Source organism: Silurus meridionalis, chromosome 9 (assembly GCF_014805685.1).
Source record: "Silurus meridionalis isolate SWU-2019-XX chromosome 9, ASM1480568v1, whole genome shotgun sequence".
Classification (NCBI taxonomy): Eukaryota; Metazoa; Chordata; class Actinopteri; order Siluriformes; family Siluridae; genus Silurus; species Silurus meridionalis.
The window spans coordinates 23,149,443-23,168,800 of record NC_060892.1 but is presented as its reverse complement, the minus strand read 5'-3'; the positions used below and the strand labels follow the sequence as shown (position 1 = coordinate 23,168,800).

General features: G+C 36.3%; 1 protein-coding gene and 3 non-coding genes across 4 annotated transcripts; 3 read left to right on the top strand and 1 right to left on the bottom strand.

The window, feature by feature from the left end:
* Window positions 1-3,202: 3,202 nt before the first annotated feature.
* Window positions 3,203-12,583, bottom strand: LOC124390917 (complement factor H-like). The gene is made up of 7 exons (XM_046857027.1): window positions 12,458-12,583; window positions 8,567-8,731; window positions 8,322-8,477; window positions 7,928-8,086; window positions 5,985-6,176; window positions 4,334-4,525; window positions 3,203-3,604 (listed from the first exon to the last, which is right to left on the bottom strand). The coding sequence occupies exons 1-6, from the start codon at window positions 12,537-12,539 to the stop codon at window positions 4,335-4,337; spliced, it is 945 nt and encodes a 314-aa protein (XP_046712983.1). The 5' UTR covers window positions 12,540-12,583; the 3' UTR covers window positions 3,203-3,604; window position 4,334.
* Window positions 12,584-16,892: 4,309 nt separating this feature from the next.
* On the top strand, window positions 16,893-16,964 carry trnaq-cug. Its single transcript has one exon. It is a non-coding gene; the product is annotated as a tRNA-Gln (tRNA).
* An 811-nt stretch (window positions 16,965-17,775) lies between these two features.
* Window positions 17,776-17,848, top strand: trnaf-gaa. Its single transcript has one exon. It is a non-coding gene; the product is annotated as a tRNA-Phe (tRNA).
* A 1,348-nt stretch (window positions 17,849-19,196) lies between these two features.
* trnaf-gaa lies at window positions 19,197-19,269 on the top strand. The gene has a single exon. It is a non-coding gene; the product is annotated as a tRNA-Phe (tRNA).
* Window positions 19,270-19,358: the final 89 nt, after the last annotated feature.

Below are 19,358 nucleotides of genomic sequence, written 5' to 3'. Positions count from 1 at the left end.
ACCTGTTCCTGAATGTGGATACAACAAAAGTGATGGGAATCAATGACTCCTCCAGGAATATTGTCAAGAACATCAAAATCCTTGGTGTCCACCTGGCAAATAACAAATACAATAAAACTGTCCACAGGAAATGGAGAGGTTAACCAACTGTTATAAAGCCAACATCCTGTTTCTGAATTTGGATGAAACAAAAGGGATGGTTGTTGACTTCATGAGGACATGGAGCCATCATTTCCTGATTGGAATTATAGTTCCACAAGAAAGATTGTAAAGAATATTAAATTAATTGGTGTCCACCTGGCAAAGGACAAATTCAATGAATCGTACTGCACAATTGTTTACATGTAGAGTATTTATTATTCCATAAATGTTTCATTTGCACTTCAGATCACATTTCATTGGAACAGAATGGAACCACTGTAATTGAGATCACACATCTACAGTATTGGTTGGTGCTGCAATGTTAACTGTCTTATTGTCTTGTATTGTTTGCACTAAATATTTGGAGACATGCGCTTTATGTAGCCTGTTTGTGCATTATATTGTGTTAATATTAGGGCTGTCAATCGATTCAAATATTTAATCGTGATTAATCGCACGATTGTCATGAGTTAACTCATGATTAATTGTAACTTAGTCACGCATTTTTATATGTTCTAAATGTACCTTGAATTAGTACTTTTTAAGTTTTTGAAACTCTAATCAACATGGGAATGGACAACTATGGAGGCTTTATGCAAATGTAGGTTTATTATTAGTAAAACCATCCTCATCATAGACAGAGATGGGAAGTAATGAAGTACAAATACTTTGTTAATGTGCTTAAGTAAATTTTTCTGGTATCAGTACTTCACTATTGATTTTTCCGACAAATCTTTACTTTCACTCATTACATTTTTTGCACAAATATCTGTACTTTCAATTTCTTACGTTCTAGCATTGTGTACCGTTTTCAGCCCATCAACATATTTTTGTTATTGCATGGCTTTTTCAATCTATCACTGGTGTATATCCTGGCTCTCATGCACCACAGACTTGGGCTAGTTTACAAAGACAAGACGTATGATGCTAGCGTGGATGAGACAGAGGTAGTCAGCGATGTAAACATGACCCAGAACAGAGACATTCCTGATCACCTGATCATCATCATCTTTTCTCTGCTTGTGTTCTACAGTATATGGTGGTTGATCAGCATGGATACATTCACTAGTTAAAAATGTTTAAATTATTTTGTATTAATATACACTACATTAGCAAAAGTATTGGGTCACCTGACCTTTCCTGCTATATTTGGTTCTTTTCTAAACTGTTACCACAAAGCTGGAGGCACTTAATTGTACAGGATGCCTTTAGATGCGCTATATTAATATTTGTGCCTGTTCCAGCATGATCTCCAAAGCACAGACAAGTGAGCTCCTTAAAGATATGGTTTACATGCTTTGGAGAGGAAGATCTTGAGTGGCCTACTATAGAGCTCTGATCTCATCCCCACTGAACACCTTTGGGATGAATTGGAATGCTGACTGCACCCCAGGCCTACATCAGTACCTGCCTTTCGTAACACCCTTGCGGCTGATGAACACAAATATCCATAAGCACACTCCAAAATCTAGTGGAACATCTTCCCAAAAGAGTGGAGGGAATTATAAGAGCAAATTGGGACTAAATGTGGAATGCAATGCAAATCACATACCATACTTATGACCGGGTGACCCAATACTTTTGCCAATATAGTGTATTAATATGATTGTGCGGTCCAGTTACCTGCGTGACACTAAAACGTAGTAGTAAAGGCTAATTTAACTTGAGTGTAAAAGTGAAGCCAGTACTTATGTTAAGAGTCTTTAAGTATCTGTACTTCTACTTGAGTGAAGGATGTGTGTACTTTTGCCATCTCTGAAAATACAACATGAAAAATAGAGATGTTGCAAAGATGTTTTTTTTTCTTTTTAAAGAACTTGTTTGTGTATTAGATACATGAAAAAATAGAATGTAGAAATACCAGGTACTTCTCTTTCTTTGCACTAAAGCTTACACAAACCAGTTTACATTTTCAGATGACAGGGCAGCTCGTAAAAATACTGTTTTGATTTTAGAATATGGTGTTTTATATTACAGTACACCGTAATTTATTTATTAAACCAAATGGAATGCTAGGTTTCCACACGGATGGTTTTAATTGCCGGAATACATTCAGATTTTTGTGCTTGATTTGAGTTATGAAAAGTTATGAAAGAACAGCATGAATAAATGTGTGTTGCATTGATGTTTTAGTTTTGAATGTTTTATATTTATTTATTGATATTTTAATAAAAATTAACAAACAGAAATTGAAATTAATTTGCGTTAACGAGTTATTAACGCGTTAATTTTGACAGCCCTAGTTAATAGTCACTGTACTGTATATGGCTGAAATGACAGTAAAAGCCTACTTGACAATATATACTAAATAGATGAGATGCCTAAACACTGTCTACCCACTTCTGCAGGTAAACCTGTTCATTAACATGCATTTGCAAAATTGTTGTTACCTTTAGAATCATATTTGGAATGATCTGATTTACATATAATCAATGAAACCAGATCTTTATTTAGACAATACTATTCTCATCCTGTCTAAATACTCTTAACAGTTTAACTGTTTCAGAAGTAACAATCTCCAATCTAATTTATTTCTGTAGCTACTAATGGGAATTTCAGTGAGAAAATACAGTAGTTTCAGTAAGTTCCTGCAGCATTATGGTGAGGGTCAGTTGCTGAACTTTGTCTTTAGTTCTGCTTTTTGCTCAAGCTTAAATCAGTGAACAGAAACTGGCCAAGGACATGATGATGCATATACAGACACTTTCTGAAGACCGGAAAACAAAATGCACAATTTTAATATGATCATATTTTATTGGAAAAACATTATTCACCAACACAAACAGTTCGCAAACGTTTCTTACAAACAGTTCGCAAACGTTTTTAATTTTAGTAATCAAAAACTTTTTAAGCTTATGATACATTTTGTAGATACCAATCAGTGTTAGACTTGTTAATATCATTCTATTAATAGATTGACTTTTCAATTAAAATGAGTTGATTACGCAAACATTATAATAGGAATATTATAGCCATAGTAAATTATAGTACTTTGGATACTTAAGTTCATTTGAAGGCAAATACCTTTGTACTTTTACTCAAATGAAAATTTAAAGGGACACTTTTACTGGAGTAATATTCTACATACTGTATCTCTACTTTATCTCAAGTACATGCTTTGTGTACAGTACTTCGTCCATCAGTGGAAAAGACACAGTACGCATTCATGTAAAAACGATCGAACAAGAACATTACACAATAGTATTCTGCATTTAATTGCACAATTTGTTGAAAATGTAAATTAATTTATACTGCCTAGCTTTAATTGTTGTTTTTATGGATATGGGTCTGCAATTATTTCTCTAAAATAACATGTCAAATATTTGAACAAGGCACACTACTGAAAGTTTTATTCTGAGGTTCCTGATTGATATTTTCATAATATAGATTTGTGTTTAATGAAGATTCCATTGTCCATTGAGTTGTTCAGGCTGTTCTGTCCTCTGGTTTCTGGTTCCAGGTTCTGAAATAAAATTCAGCAAGGCGTTTAGTTTTCTGTCAAATCAACGGAAAATCATATTTTGTGTATTTAGATCCTAAAAAAAATGCAAGTACTGATATAAACAAAAAACAAGATTTTATTTCTACTATTTATATATTGGTTGTTTTATTGAACTAGATTGCTGATAGTCTAGCTAAATGAAAGTTTACATACTTAGGAATTCAGTTGACACTTCCTACCATCTTCATTTTTTTTAAATCACCAAACAGAGTATAAGATATATGGTATATAAAAACTTTCGTTCGGCTTCTCCCATTAGGGGTTGCCAAAGCAGACCATCCGCATGTTTGATTTGGCACATGTTTTTACACTGGATGCCTTTCCTAACGCAACCATCCCCATTTATCTGTGCTTGGGACCAGCACTAAGGCTTGTGCAACCCTAATGGCTGGGGTTGGTTCCCTGACTGGGGATCGAACCCGGGCTGCAGTGGTGAGAGCGCCGCATTCTAACCACTAGACCACCAGGGAACCTTATATACGTAACCTTAAAACCACTTACAGATAAAGTGAATAGCATTACTCAATTTGTTACAATGGCAACTGTCAAGCGTTGGGATACATCCATTGCTGCCATTACTGTAGGCAGCAAATATTTTCACCAATAAAAGAAAAGTGTAGTTGCTGAGTGCAATGGATTGTGTTACTTCATTGCTAAAGCCCAGTACTAGAATATTGGTTTGTTACTTACATTAAACGCATTGAGGGTATTTCCATCGTCCTTCAGAACATTCGGCATAGGGCATATCTTCAAAGTGAAATCCTTCAGTACACCTGTATTGCGCAAGGCTTCCATTCTCATAATATGCCTTCAGAACTGCTCTTCTCAGAATTGCGTTATTTATTTCTCTCTCAGGGAACTGGCATCTAAGGTTTCTGACCACTATAATTAAAACACCAAATGCTCAATAGAGTAATAATTTACAATCAGTGAAATTTCTATGAAAAAAAAAAGATTATTATGGTACTAATCAATGACAATAAACATGTTTGATGTCAAATATTCCATTAAACATATTCCATTAAATTAATGAATCAAACTATAAAAAGAAAGTCTAATAACTGCTCATAAATGGTGGAACCTTGTAAATCTATTTAGTAAAATGTATCTATTAAGTCGTTGTGGATACTCATTGTGGATGTTATATAGAAATACATAATGTTCTCTTAGGGTTTCACATAATTCTACTATTATACTTGTTATTACATCATACAATAAATATACCAGTTTGAATAACTATAGAGTAAATAAAAGAACCTTTTATTACTTGATTTGAAATGAATGCTGGTGGATTTGCTAAATTAATAATAATAATAATAATAATAATAATAATAATAGTTGCAGTATAACAATTCAACAATATACAGTAGTTGCAAGCAGTAATTAGCACCTCACATGGCCTCATATTGCCATGCTAGGATCAATAAAGAGACCATAAATAAAATTATGCACATTTTTGTGCTATATGTAGCTGATTGGACTTTTGAAGTGAGGCTGTTTTTGTATCCCTGACCGAGTGGAACTACTGGGTAGGACACTTTGCACTCCAGGAGTGGAAACACTGGCTGGAGGGGAACCCAGCACCCCTTCCATGTGTTTACAGACCACAAGAACCTGGGGTACATCCAACAGGCCCACAGACTCCTCCCCTGTCCCTCTTTTTTTGACCGGTTTTGTAACCTATGCTGATACAATGGGTCCATACATTTATATCATTAGTTGAATTTGTATATGTTCCAAACATTCTAGAAATGATACCTGTAAGATTTAACCACAGCATTCTTGACTCTCTTGAGTCACCTCTCTAATTTGATTGGCTAGAGAAAAGGATTAAACACTTTAACCCACCTTGATTTAAACTAAACTCTAACTGCTTTTTGGCCTATTTAAGCACAGAATCTTATAAAAAAAACTATAAAAACTTATTTTTAACTACCAATGCAACACCCAGATATTTTATAACCTATACATGGTTGCACTGGTTTGAATTCCAGTATTTATAAGCTGCTATTTATCTTAATTTCAATGTAAAATTTATTAGCAGGAACAAATCAAGTAAAGACTAAACAGTTATAGATTTCTTCGAAGGCTGACTTCTATTCGAGGAGAATATAGTGAAATTCTATTAAATTCTGCAGACATGGTAAAAATGCCATGCCAACTTTTGGTTTATAGCTCCCATGAACAGAATATACTGTAGGTTTCTGCAGTTCAAACATTAACGGTCAGTGTAGACCAATCTAATATGAATATAAAATGATGTACATATGTTTTGTAAAGCATTGTTAAACTTCAGGATGTCAAAGGAGCTTATGCTAATTAAAGATAATTTGGTACTTACATGGTTTGCACTGTGGGTAATTCCATTGTCCTGCAGAACAAATGGCATGAGATTCATTTTCAAATTGAAATCCATCTTTACACCAGTATTCTGCTTGGCTGCCTTCCTCATAATATTCCTTCAGATCTGCATTCCTCAGAAATCCGTTATTTATTACTCTCTCAGGGTCTGAGCATCTATTGTTTCCACCCACTATAATGAAAATGCCAAATCATCAATAGGGTTACATATACAGTCAGTGAAATATTGAACCGGCCTAAGAACATGTTCCAGAGGCATCATCATGGATAATAACCATAACCATTTGTGGCAGCAGGTGCATCAAAATTCCTTGTGATCAGTATTTAATTTTTCTGAGTATTTAGTGTAAGAATACGTATAGGCAGAATCATCAGTGGGTGCATGGATGCCACAAATGGTTATGGTAATTATCCATGATGCAGCAACATACTACAACATACTCTTATACTAAATACACATAAAAATTAAGTACTGATCACAGGGAAACAATGGTTGTCGATATCATGAGAAAATTAAGTTGTGATAATGAAAAAACAACTTTTGTAATGTTGAGATTGCAAGAGAACAAGAAAGAAAAAGTATTATAATGCATGGCCTCTTAGGACTTTTGTAGGTTCCTACATTTTCTACATTTAGTAATTTGTTTAATTACTGAAATGTAATAGTTTTTATGGAATATTTTACAAATGTTTATTAGGTAATATTATCATGTTGTTTCTTCTTCTTCTTCTTCTTCTTCTTCTTTCTGCTGCTCCCAATAGGGGGTGCCACAGCGGATCATCCATCTCCATACTACTCTGTCCTTTACATCTGCCTCTTTCAAACCAACAACCTGTATGTCTACCTTTACCACATCCATTAACCTCCTCCTTGGTCTTCTTCTTTTCCTTCTTCCTGGAGGCTCCATCCTTAGCATTCTCCTAACGATATACCCCATGTCCCTCCTCTGCACATGTCCAAACCATCTCAGATCAAACCATCCAAACCAGACTCAAAGCACTTTTGTACGTCACTCTGGATAAGGGCGTCTGCTAAATGCCGCAAATGTAAATGTAAATGTAAATCTCAGTCGGGCCTCTCTCTCTTTGTCCCCAAAATGTCCTACATGCACTGTCCCTCTAATAAACCATTTTTTTATCCTGTCTATCCTCATCACTCCCAATTAAAATCTCTTTATCATGATGTTTATTATCATTTATTATACTGGTCTTTATTCTTGATGCTGCTTATACATGTTCTTACGCTGAATACACAGAAAAATTAAGTACTAATCACGTCAACCCCGAGAGAGGGGGAGTTCTCCTCATGGTTTTGCCACTTCCAGCCTTTCTTAATGGTTCCACCCTGAGTCAAATGAAGAGACTGAACCAGGATTTAATGACTACCCTGAGGTGACCTCCTGATCTGACCTCCTCATGTGGGCTGATTACGCCCACAACAAACTTTGCTCTTCTGCTCTGGGGATGTTCCCCTTTAAATGTCAGTTAGGTTTCACCCTCCTTTTTCCTGCTCAAGAGTCTGAGGTGGCTGCCCCTTCTGCACAACAATTTGCACAGAAATGCTGCCTGACCTGGAATAGAGCACATGCCACCACATATCCCTATCTTGAGGGTTGGACAGATGGTATTGCTATCTACTAAGAACCTGACCCTGCAGCTTGAATCTCAATGCTACATCAGACTCTTTAAAACAACAACTAGAGTATATCCCGTCATCTTCCAATTACAGTTACCTATCTCATTAAGAATCAATCCTACTTTTCATATCTCATTACTCAAGCGTTTTCTCTCCTGTTCTTTTTTCCTGCAGGTACCCCAACCAATATTGATGTCTATTATACTGTCACTTACTTTTGTTTTTCACACATTTATTTATCCTTAAATCAGAGTAGTAAAGCACAATCAAGGTTTAAATATACTTACATGTACATGTTGGCGTTTTTTCCCACTCTGAGTCGATGCAGGATATTGTTTTCTCCCCATTAATGCTGTAATTGTCTCGACACTCATATGTCACTGTTTGCTGACTGTGAGATGTAATAACAGCATTTTCAACATAGGGAGGATTAGGGCATCCCTGAACTATTTTACATGAAAAGAAAACAATTCGGTAGCTGTTATTAATGTACAGTTTCCTCCCTTGACCATCTCACTATGTATTGAAAGTATAGTAAGTACAGTTTTCTGGTTAGCTGGTTAGGATTAATTGTCTGAGGTTTTTTTCTTCTTTTTATTCAGTTTGGCACAACAGATTTTCCACATTAGAAATTATATTTTTATTCACTTGAATTGGTGAGGTCATCAACAAACGTCTTACATTCACAATTTCGCTTTTCCCAATTTCCATTTACACACTTAAAACAACATGGTCCTGATTCACATTGAAACTCTTCCACTGACTCATTCTCATACCCCTTTATTGTTTGATTATTTGTTTGATGATCTGTGGGTACTTGACCACACTGATGATTAGCTGTAAAGAAGAAACAAAAGAAAACACAATACCAGTAAAACCAGTCTCATATTAATATTATAACATATATAAAGAAAAAACGCACTTACGTATACACAGTGTAGCATTACTCCACTGACCATCAAGGCAAGTTACCTCTTCCCACCATTTCTCATTAAATGGCTTATAGTCTGAGTCACATGAGTAAAAAAATCCTCTGGACGATTTTAGTATGAACCCATTTTGCAAAGCCTCTGCACAAACTGATTTTTCTACTGTAATAATAATAAGAAGAAGATGAAGAAGTATAAAAATAATAATAATGATAAAAGACACTAAAGATACTAGAGGGCAGCTGCAACTCTATCACCATAGTGAACTGTGTGGCCACAGGACTAAATGGCTTTTAGCTTGTATGTTTGATTTTATGGACACAAGAAACAGAATTTCTGAAACATAAAGTTGCTTGGTTGTATGAGCGAAATAGACAATAGCTAAGGTCAACATTTAGGGGATAAATTAGGACAATGATTAATTCATTTATTACTACAATTTATAGTTCAACAGTTAGTTGTCTATAAAATAACCTACACCTGTTTTCCATTTACCCGTCCCCTTAAATAGGTCCCTCCTCCCCTTCACTCGCCATCCGATCTACCGTAAACTTACCTTAGACCATCCGGACTACCTACCCCTCATACAACCTCCTGAGTTGCCTATGCTCCTCGCTACGCATCTTGTAAAGCATGCCTAAGTTAAGTTTATAGTTTTCTGCACTCCTCTTTCTAACTCTCTTGTGTTTTGCCTGTCAATAAACAACACCTTGTTTTACTCCTGGTTCCTGATGCCTGGTATATTCGTGACAGAAGATCAGACCGAAAAAGAACCTACAAGTGGGATCGTTCCATCAAGAAGAGATCCGGGTCCTGGTCCTAGAACACTCCACCCCGCTCCATCATGCTCGGCTCTCAACACTCCCCTAGGTTCTCCTAGAGCCCATGTGACATCATCGAGTGGAGCCAACAGTGCCAGAACCGCTGTCAGCAACACCTGACCCAACCACAACCAGCCCCAATCTCCCTAGCATTAACACAATTCGAAAGTCAGGGGACCCACAAGAAAGTGGAGGTCCCCCCTGAGTACCGGGCTTTCATGGATGTATTCAGCAAGCAGGCTGCCATTCGCCTACCCCCTCATCGCCTTTGGGATTGCACTATTGACCTGATGGCAGGTGCCAAGTTGTCTAAGGGTCGAGTCTAGGGTTAGCCCCTAACCTGCTGTCCATCCCAGAGCACACGGCTATGGAGACCTATATACAAGAAGCTTTAAAACAGGGCTTCATCGTCCCATTCTCTTCTCCAGAAGCTTCCAGCTTCTTCTTCATAGAGAAGAAGGACAGCGGTCTCCGGTGCTGTATTGATTATTGAAATCTCAATTCCCAAATAGTACAGTTCCCGACGCCTGGTCTATCTGTGACACTAACTAACTAAGAATTATTGAAGAACTACACTCTTGTGAAATGTGCTTTGGGTAAAACTAGCTTCCTTCCTTTTGATTTTTATTTGAGAAATTATCAGTTAGTTTCTTGAAAAATATCACAAGTATTGAACATGTACTGTATATAAACTTAAAATTATCTCCCTAAAATGTATACATACCAGTACACAGTTTTAATCGAGCCCAGCCATTCTCTGTGCAAAGGACCTGAAGCAATACTTTTACAACCATTTTCACATATATACGATATTTGATCCCCTAATTTGTAAGTGTGCTTGAAATTTTGTAGTAGAACCAACATGTTTCGAGATGTTCCTCATCTGCTTTTTCATAAGTGTTTTCTGCAAAATTATTAGTTTTATTACAGCATCCTAGAACTATGGATTTTTTTTTAGCATTGAGCTGTTATTGAATACAGTGGTCCCCTGAAACTCAGTTTACGTTCTAAGATCCTGCGAATTACGGAAATCTGCGAATTTTGGATGCACCCCCGCAGTGAATTCATCTAGACATTATGTCACTTTAATACAATAATGTGGTTTAAAAAATGTTATGAAATTTGTTAGTGAAAACATAGTTTAAAATGTTGTTCCTAACCTTCCTGAACATTCCGTCCTGCTGTGGATTTCTGTAAATTTTAAGATAATTCGCAACTTCTTAGTTAGGAAGTTCTTAGTCCGATATAGGTTAGTTAGGTTCCAAATGAGAACCTGCGAATTTTCCGAGCTGTGAGTTTCGAACTTATTCAAACATATTATAGGGGATTGAATGTATTCATTTGTACCAAAAACCCAGTATTTTCCTAAGCATATAATCATGGGCGTAAATTTCATTTAACAGTAGGGGGGGACAATAAATATACAAATTTCTCATGAGCAATTTTTGAAGGGGACACAAATAATACAGTCAAATTGTACTTATAAAGATATGGTTTATGTGCACTGAAAATGATCTTACATCCATTTTCCTTTTCTCCATCTTTTTATCTAGTCTATGACACTGCACGGCAAGTTTATTTATGCTGTAGCACATTTCATACACAATGGTAATTCAAAGTGCTTTACATAAAGAAAGTAAAACCATCATAAAAAAATAATCACAACAATAAAAACAAGGAATAAAAAAAAGGTTTAAAATTGTATTTAAAATGAATTAAGACACTTAAGAATAGAATAGAAATTGATAAAAAAAAAAAAAAATACAGTGGGGTCAGTTTGGACGTAGCACAGTGCTCATTTAGTAAATTTAGTAAACAATATGCTAATTGTGGCTGTTAGTGTTAACATTATGCCAAGTCGTCCCAAATAAAACACTGCATGGGAAACGGCTTTGGCGTGTTAGTGTCAGTGCACTATGCTACAAGCTATTGTAAACAAGCTAACGTTCACTAGATAAGTCATATTTTAATCGCTAATAGAGCAGATTCATGGAAAATTACATTCCGCAACTAATTTATGAATAAGTCTGCATCAACTACATTAAAGAGAGTTGCTTTATTTAAAGTGAATAAAATACCCTAGTAAATGGAGTTCAACATGAATTGGGCCGCAGACACACACCTGACTCGTGTAGTAGGTGAGATGAACTGGGAAAGCAGGCAGTGGGTCAAACCACTGTGAGGAAGGGGGTTTCAACTGTTTCTAAATGCATTTTTTGCGTTTGTTTTTTTTTTTTTCTACTTACACTATTATTTAGGTATACATACATATATTTTTCACAACAGAGAGTCCGATATTTTTTATTTATTTTTTTTTGGGACAATCCTCGGATGGAGTGGGACATACCCATATACCAACACATGTGAGAAGGAATCCATACACAAAACTGTCAGTTTAAATATATAAAATATCAGTAATTATCTTGAGTAAATTTAACACAGTAAAACAAACTGTGTTGCTTCCTTCAGATGTAGGTTTTATACACCAGCCGTATTTTGTGCACTTATGTTTTCAAGATATGGGATTGTACCCTAGGTCACAAGTGTATTGAATTATATCATTTTCTTTGTACACTTAATTAGAGTCAGTAAATCCATGTAGTATTTCGGGTGCCCTGCGTTCTATATCTGAAAAAATGCACATTTTGTATTGTTCTATATAATAATTGATACTAACAATGAAGAAACAAATAATGATTTTATAAAGTGTTTTTTATTGGCTATCACTGAAAAAGTGACAACAAAAAACTCTGTTTTAACACTGTGGAACTTAATTATTTTCTACAGTAAAATATACTGCAGCCTAGAAAATCCAGGATAACCAGTACAGCATAGTTCTGTTTTACTGTTTGTTCCTCTGTAATCAGTATTTTTATGGCAGTCTGAGAAATATACTAATTAATGAACTAATTAATTTATTTATTACTAACTACTCTTTAGTCATATTTAATGAAGAATCTTAATAAGTCATCAAATCTTAAGCTTATTGTTTTATACATTTTTATTGCTAACAACTGTTAGGTCAAAAGGAAGAAGTAACACATTATATAATTTATAGTCAGCTTACCTTGACTTTTGACTAGGGTAAATGAAGAAAAAAAAAAAGCAGCAAAGAAGATTTTGACAACCTTTTGCTTATTGGATCCCATCTTTAATACGTGTGTTGCATAGGAATTACTATAATACTCATACTGTAGACCAAAATGTTCCTATGTTAATCATTTACAAGTGTTGATGCTGCAATTTGTACACATTCAGAAAAGATTTCCGAGAAGTAAATAAATAAAAGAAGAATGTGTATTTGTATTTGTTGAGCTCAATTTAATTGTATGATTGTATTTTATATATGTGTGTGTATATATATATATATATATATATATATATATATATATATATATATATATATATATATACTATAAACTACTATAAACTACTAACAGTTTTATATTATATGTGTGTGTGTGTGTGTGTGAGAGAGAGAGAGAGTGAGAGACTCAACTCTGCATGAAAACATAAAAAATACAATCATACAATTGATTTAAATATTTGCACAGGTGTCACAAAAAAACAGATATGTACACAAAAAGTCAATATCTATTTTTTCTGGCAGAGGATCGGCAAAATCCGGTTAATAGCCACATGATTAACAAAAACATTACAGACATTTGGAACACTGGGTTGCGTAGAGGCATACATTTTGCCATATTGGATAATTAAAATCTATTACAAATTTTTTAGACCAACATTAATTGCTACTTAAATAATACTAGTCTAATAACTGTCCAATAACTCCAACTATAGCTAGAATTAGTAAACTAGAGTATTCAATGCATAAAGGACAAAGAGAGTCCTTTATCTGATAGTACATTTGATTGTGCAATTTTCTGTGACAAACAGCAGAAAAATATTTGTAGTTTTACCAAACTGAGTACAAAGTCGACACAGTCCACCGAGTCCTGCATATTATTCTGCTGCTGTGGCTCTTCATGGCTGATTGATCTGTCTGATCATCCTGATCTTCTACTTTGACACTTGTGAAATTCTTTGCTGTTAATTTTTATTATACTCTATTTTGCATTGCATTTTAATAATATTAATATAATAATAATACAGTTGAAACCAGATATTTACATACACCAGAAAAAAACACAAAAACTTTTATTTCTTTACTGTCATACATTCAATCAGAGTAAACCTTTTCTGTTTTAAATCAATAAATATTAACATATTTTTTGCAGTCATTAAATGTCAGAATTGAGCGAGGGAGAATTTTTATGTATTTTTATTATCACTTTCATCAAAGTCAGAAGTATACATACAATTCCTTAGTATTTGGTGGAATTGCCCCGAAACTGTTTCACTTGGGCCAAATGTTTTGGGTATCCTTCCACAAGCTTTCTACAATAGTTTGCTGGAATTTTGGCCCACTCCTCTTGACAGAACTGGTGTAACTGGCTCAGGTTTCTAGGCCTTCTTGCTTGCACTCGCCTTTTCAGTGCCGCCCACAAATTTTCTATGGGATTAAAATCAGGGCTTTGTGATGGCCACTCCAATACCTTGACTTTGTTGTCCTTAAGCCACTTTGTAACTAATTTGGAGGTATGCTTGGGGTCATTGTCCATTTGGAAAGACCCATTTGCGCCCAAGCTTTAACTTCCTGGCTGATGTCTTCAGATGTTGCTTTAATATATCCACATAATTTTCTTTTCCCATGATGCCATCTATTTTGTAAAGTGCACCAGTCCCTTCTGCAGCAAAGCAGCCCCACAACATTATACTACCACCCCCATACGTGACAGTTGGGATGGTGTTCTGAGGCTTCAAAGCTTCGCCCTTTTTCCTCCAAATATACCGTTTATCATTATGGCCGAACAGTTAAATTTTTGTTTCGTCAGACCACAGGACATGTCTCCAGAAATGAGGGAAAGATTTTTTCCCTCATGTGCAGTTGCAAACTGTAGTCTGGCTTTTTTATGGTGGTTTTGAAGTAATGGCTTTCTCCTCCCAGAGTAACCTTTCAGCTCATGGTGGTACAGTATTCGTTTTACTGTGGATAATGACACTGTCTTACCAGTTTCAGCCAGCATCTTCACAAGATCTTTTGCTGTTGTCCTGGGGTTGATTTGCACATTTCGCAACAAAAACGTTCCTTCCTGGGACTTAGAATCCGTCTCCTTCCTGAGCGGTATGATGGTTGTACATTCCCATGTATTTTATACTTGTGTATTATTGTCTAAACAAATGGACGTGGGAGCTTCAGGCATCTGAAAATTGCACCTAAGGATGAGCCATACTTGTGGAGGTCAACAATTCTTTTTCTGATGTCTTGGTGAATTTTTCTTGATTTTCCCATGATGTCAAAGAAAGAGGCTCTGTGTTTGAGGTGTGCCTTTATATGCTTCCACAGGTGTGCCACCAATTAACTCAAATGAAATCAATGAACCTATGAAAGGCTTCTTAAGCTCAAAATGGAATCATCTGGAGGTTCTTTGTTTGTTTAAAGGCACGATAAACTTAGTGTACGTATACTTCTGACTTTGATGAAAGTGATATTAAAAATACATAAAAATTCTCCCTCGGTCGATTCTGACATTTAACAAATGCAAAAAAATATGTTAATATTTATTGATTTAAAACAGAAAAAGTTTACTCTAATTTAATGTATGACAGTAAAAAAATAAAAGTTTTTGTGTTTTTTTCTGAAGTGTGTGTAAATATCTGGTTTCAACTGTATAATAAAAAAAAAAAAGTAGTTAAATGTTATGCGATGAACGGGAGGAGAAAGCGAAACGTGGGATGAGCAAAATCATAGAATGAACACCAGCAGGATCGGGGGGGAATCCGCGGTGCGCTTTGGAAAGAAAAGAGCAGCAGTTGAGAGAGTGCCGGTGGGAAGACACGTACCGGGATACGCATGCGCGATAACAACGACCGCCGTGAACCAACATATACCAACAATAACGGACAGTGAGAGTGTGGAAGTTTAAATAGGAGCTGGTGATGATGATAAACGAGCACCAAATGTGCGCGATTGCAGCGGAGCCTCAGAGAAAGCGGCCGAGAAAGCACCTGACACGCTGAAGGGGGCCGAAGGGGGCGTGGCAGGTGGATTCCTGACAGATAAACATGTACTGTATGTATTTTTATAGCATGCCTTCATCAAACAAATCGCGGCAACGCTGTTGTGTAAAAAACCCCTCCAAAAACACGTGCATGCACATTCTCATTTATTAACGCACATCATGTACATAAAGAAATTTCAAGCACGTTAATATATTGCCGCCATTTTGATTTTCGTTTATCTCGATCATCGGTTACCTCGATGCTTTTTGGCGACCCCCTAGGACATCGACATAACCGGGTTCCACTGTATATTTATTTGGTAATAAAATTTTAATAACGAATATTGTTATTATTAATTAATGATCAATTCAGTGCACATTTCTGTTTTTCCATGTTAATAAAAAAATACATAAATAAATACCTAAAAAAGAGGTGAAAATAAAACCTTCGGCACAACATACATTTATTCACAACGTCCTTTCCTTACTTAGATATAAAAAAAATAAAAAACTCCACCGAAAAACATTTTTAATCAGTAAACATTTGTTTAATTTATGCGGCAAGTCTCAAATCAAACCCCAAAATCCGCCATGATTTACACAATTAACCCTCTGTGTGGCGTTTTGTGGGTTTTTCCCTCATAATGAAACGAAATGAAGTTAAATTACTGTCTTTATTGATCATACAGATAAGAACAATACATTATTTGAATCTATAAAATGTCTTATTTTATTTGTCTACACTTATAATAACAACAAAACAACAAAATTGTGTAAATATGTTGCATCGAAATTTCTCCATGTCCATGTTGCTTAAAGTATTAAAAAACAGGAATTATTAATATGTAGTACATTAAACACGAACAGAAATGTGCGATTGAGTTGCGTTAGTAATCTAACAGCACTAATATTAATATGGTGTGAGGTCCAGTTACCAATGTGACAGTAAAACAGGTATAAGTAATAACTACTTTTTAATTAAGTACATGTCAGAGCCAAAACTTCTTTACTTTACTTTACTTGAGTGAAAAAGTATAATCAGTACTTTTTACAACTTTTACCCGAGTATTTTAAAACACGAAAATCTGTAATTCTACTTAAGTAAAGGATATGTGAGCTTTTGCTATTTCTGATATGTACAAAGTTTATGGACTTTGCTCCCTGAACCCATGTAAGTTTTTTTAGTAAGTTTCTTAAATTGCTAAGTAGGGTAGCAACTGCAGATCTAGAGGTCACTGTTCCACACAATTAAAACTATTTACACCTTGTCAAGAACTACACAGTTGGAGAGCGTTAGACTAGACTGGTAAAGGTGGCAGCTTCTTGCTTGATCTAAGCTGTTGTAGCCCAAAACTGATGTCAATATGTACACAGCAAGAGTTTCTGACTTTTGCTTCCCGAACTACAGACGTTGAGCTGATTAAATAAAGCTTTACTGTTGGTTCCATGGTGTAATGGTTAGCACTCTGGACTCTGAATCCAGCGATCCGAGTTCAAATCTCGGTGGAACCTGGTACAATTTTGATCCCGGAAAAGTTCGGCCTTGTCGTTCACTGCAATTGCTTGGCAGCTGACCCATGTAACTGTGCAGCTGTTGACTAGTCAACTTTGCTTTTACCTCGGTTCCATGGTGTAATTTTTAGCACTCTGGACTTTGAACCCAGTGATCCAAGGTCAAATCTAGGTGGAGTCTGCTCAACCTTCAGATGGCCTTTCATTGTAAATATTGCCAATTGCTTTTGAAGATGAATACAAATCTTTTCTGAAACTTTAAGTCTGTACATTAAAGTCACTCTACTTAAAGTGTTGTAGGCAAAACTTTTTTGTGAAAGCTGTAAAGTTGTTTCTCAAGCTATTGTAGGAAGATACTGGTTTTAAAATCTGGTTTGTATCCGTTTTTCTAAGTAAGTTTTTAAATTGCTCAGTAGGGTAGCAACTGCAGATCTAGAGGTCACTGTTCCACACAATTAAAACTATTTACACCTTGTCAAGAACTACACAGTTGGAGAGCGTTAGACTAGACTGGTAAAGGTGGTAGCTTCTTGCTTGATCTAAGCTGTTGTAGCCCAAAACTGATGTCAATATGTACACAGCAAGAGTTTCTGCCTTTTGCTTCCTGAATAATGATGTTGTGTTGATTGGCCCAAATTGGGTCAAATTCTAAGTGCATTACCCTTTGAATGGATTGAATTTCATTGAAAACTGCTAAGTATCAATCCAAACTTAAGTTTTATTAGCGGATAAAGAGAGAACAGTGTTTACTGCAAACAATTCAGATTGGCCAATCTTTTGGATTGAATGGTATGCAGCAGCGGGCGCTTGTGCCGAAGTAGCTCAGTTGGGAGAGCGTTAGACTGAAGATCTAAAGGTCCCTGGTTCGATCCCGGGTTTCGGCAGAGGGTCACCCTTATTTGTTGCAGCATCTTAGTCTGTGATCCCTGGGGACCTTGCTGCTTGCCAGACGACCCATTTGGAATTTGCTTAATGGCAGCACGTATGGCTGAAAATGGTAGTTCCCAGCTGATTAAACAAAGCTTTACTGTTGGTTCCATGGTGTAATGGATCGCACTCTGGACTCTGAATCCGGCAATCCGAATTCAAATCTCGGTGGAACCTGCCAAAATCTTGATCCCGGAAAAGTTCGGCCTTGTCGTTGACTGCAATCGCGTGGCATCCGAACCATGTAACTTTGCAGCTGTTGACTAGTAAACTTTGCTTTTACCTCGGTTCCATGGTGTAATTTTTAGCACTCTGGACTTTGAACCCAGTGATCCAAGGTCAAATCTAGGTGGAGTCTGCTCAACCTTCAGATGGCCTTTCATTGTAAATATTGCCAATTGCTTTTGAAGATGAATACAAATCTTTTCTGAAACTTTAAGTCTGTACAGTGAAGTCACTCTATTTAAAGTGTTGTAGGCAGAACATTTTTGTGAAAGCTGCAAAGTTGTCTCTCAAGCTATTGTAGGAAGGTACTGGTTTTAAAATCGAGTTTTTATCAGTTTTTCTAAGTAAGTTTCTTAAATTGCTTAGTAGGGTAGCAATTGCAGATCTAGAGGTCACTGTTCCACACAATTTAAACTATTTACACCTTGTCAAGAACTACACAGTTGGAGAGCGTTAGACTAGACTTGTAAAGGCGGTAGCTTCTTGCTTGATCTAAGCTGTTGTAGCCCAAAACTGATGTCAATATGTACACAGCAAGAGTTTCTGACTTTTGCTTCCCGAACTACAGACGTTGTGTTCATTGGCCAAAATAGGTCATTTGGAAGAGCATTGCCCTTTGAACGGACTGAATTTAACTGAAAACTGCTAAGTATCAACCCAAGCTTTAGTTTTATTAGCGGATAAAGAAAGAACAGTGTTTACTGCAAACAATTCAGATTGGCCAATCTTTTGGATTGAATGGTATGCAGTAGCGGAGTTTATTAGAGGGACAGCACATGTAGGATGTTTTGGTGACAAGGTGAGGGAGGCGAGATTGAGATGGTTTGGACATGTGCAGAGAAGGGACATGAATTATATTGGTAGAAGAATGCTGAAGATGGAGCCACCAGGTAGGAGGAAAAGAGAAAGGCCAAGGAGGAGGTTCATGGATGTGGTGAGGTAAGACATGCAGGTAGTTGGTGTGAAAGAGGCAGATGTAGAGGACAGGGTGGTATGGAGACGGATGATGCACTGTGGAGACCTCTAATGGGAGCAGCCGAAAGAAGAAGAAGAAGAAGCTATGCAGCAGCGGGAGCGTGTGCCGAAATAGCTCAGTTGGGAGAGCGTTAGACTGAAGATCTAAAGGTCCCTGGTTCGATCCCGGGTTTCGGCAGAAGGTCACCCTTATTTGTTGCAGCATCTTAGTCTGTGATCCCTGGGGACCTTGCTGCTTGCCAGACGACCCATTTGGAATTTGCTTAA

Bases quoted from the DNA above. Each gene is read 5' to 3' on its own strand.
- LOC124390917 (XM_046857027.1), bottom strand. From the start codon at position 12,539: ATGGGATCCAATAAGCAAAAGGTTGTCAAAATCTTCTTTGCTGCTTTT. The intron at 6,177-7,927 runs GTAAGTATATTT...TTTTCATTATAG, and splicing joins AAAAACGCCAACATGTACAT to TGGGTGGAAACAATAGATGC. The intron at 4,526-5,984 runs GTAAGTACCAAA...TTTTAATTATAG, and splicing joins TTACCCACAGTGCAAACCAT to TGGTCAGAAACCTTAGATGC.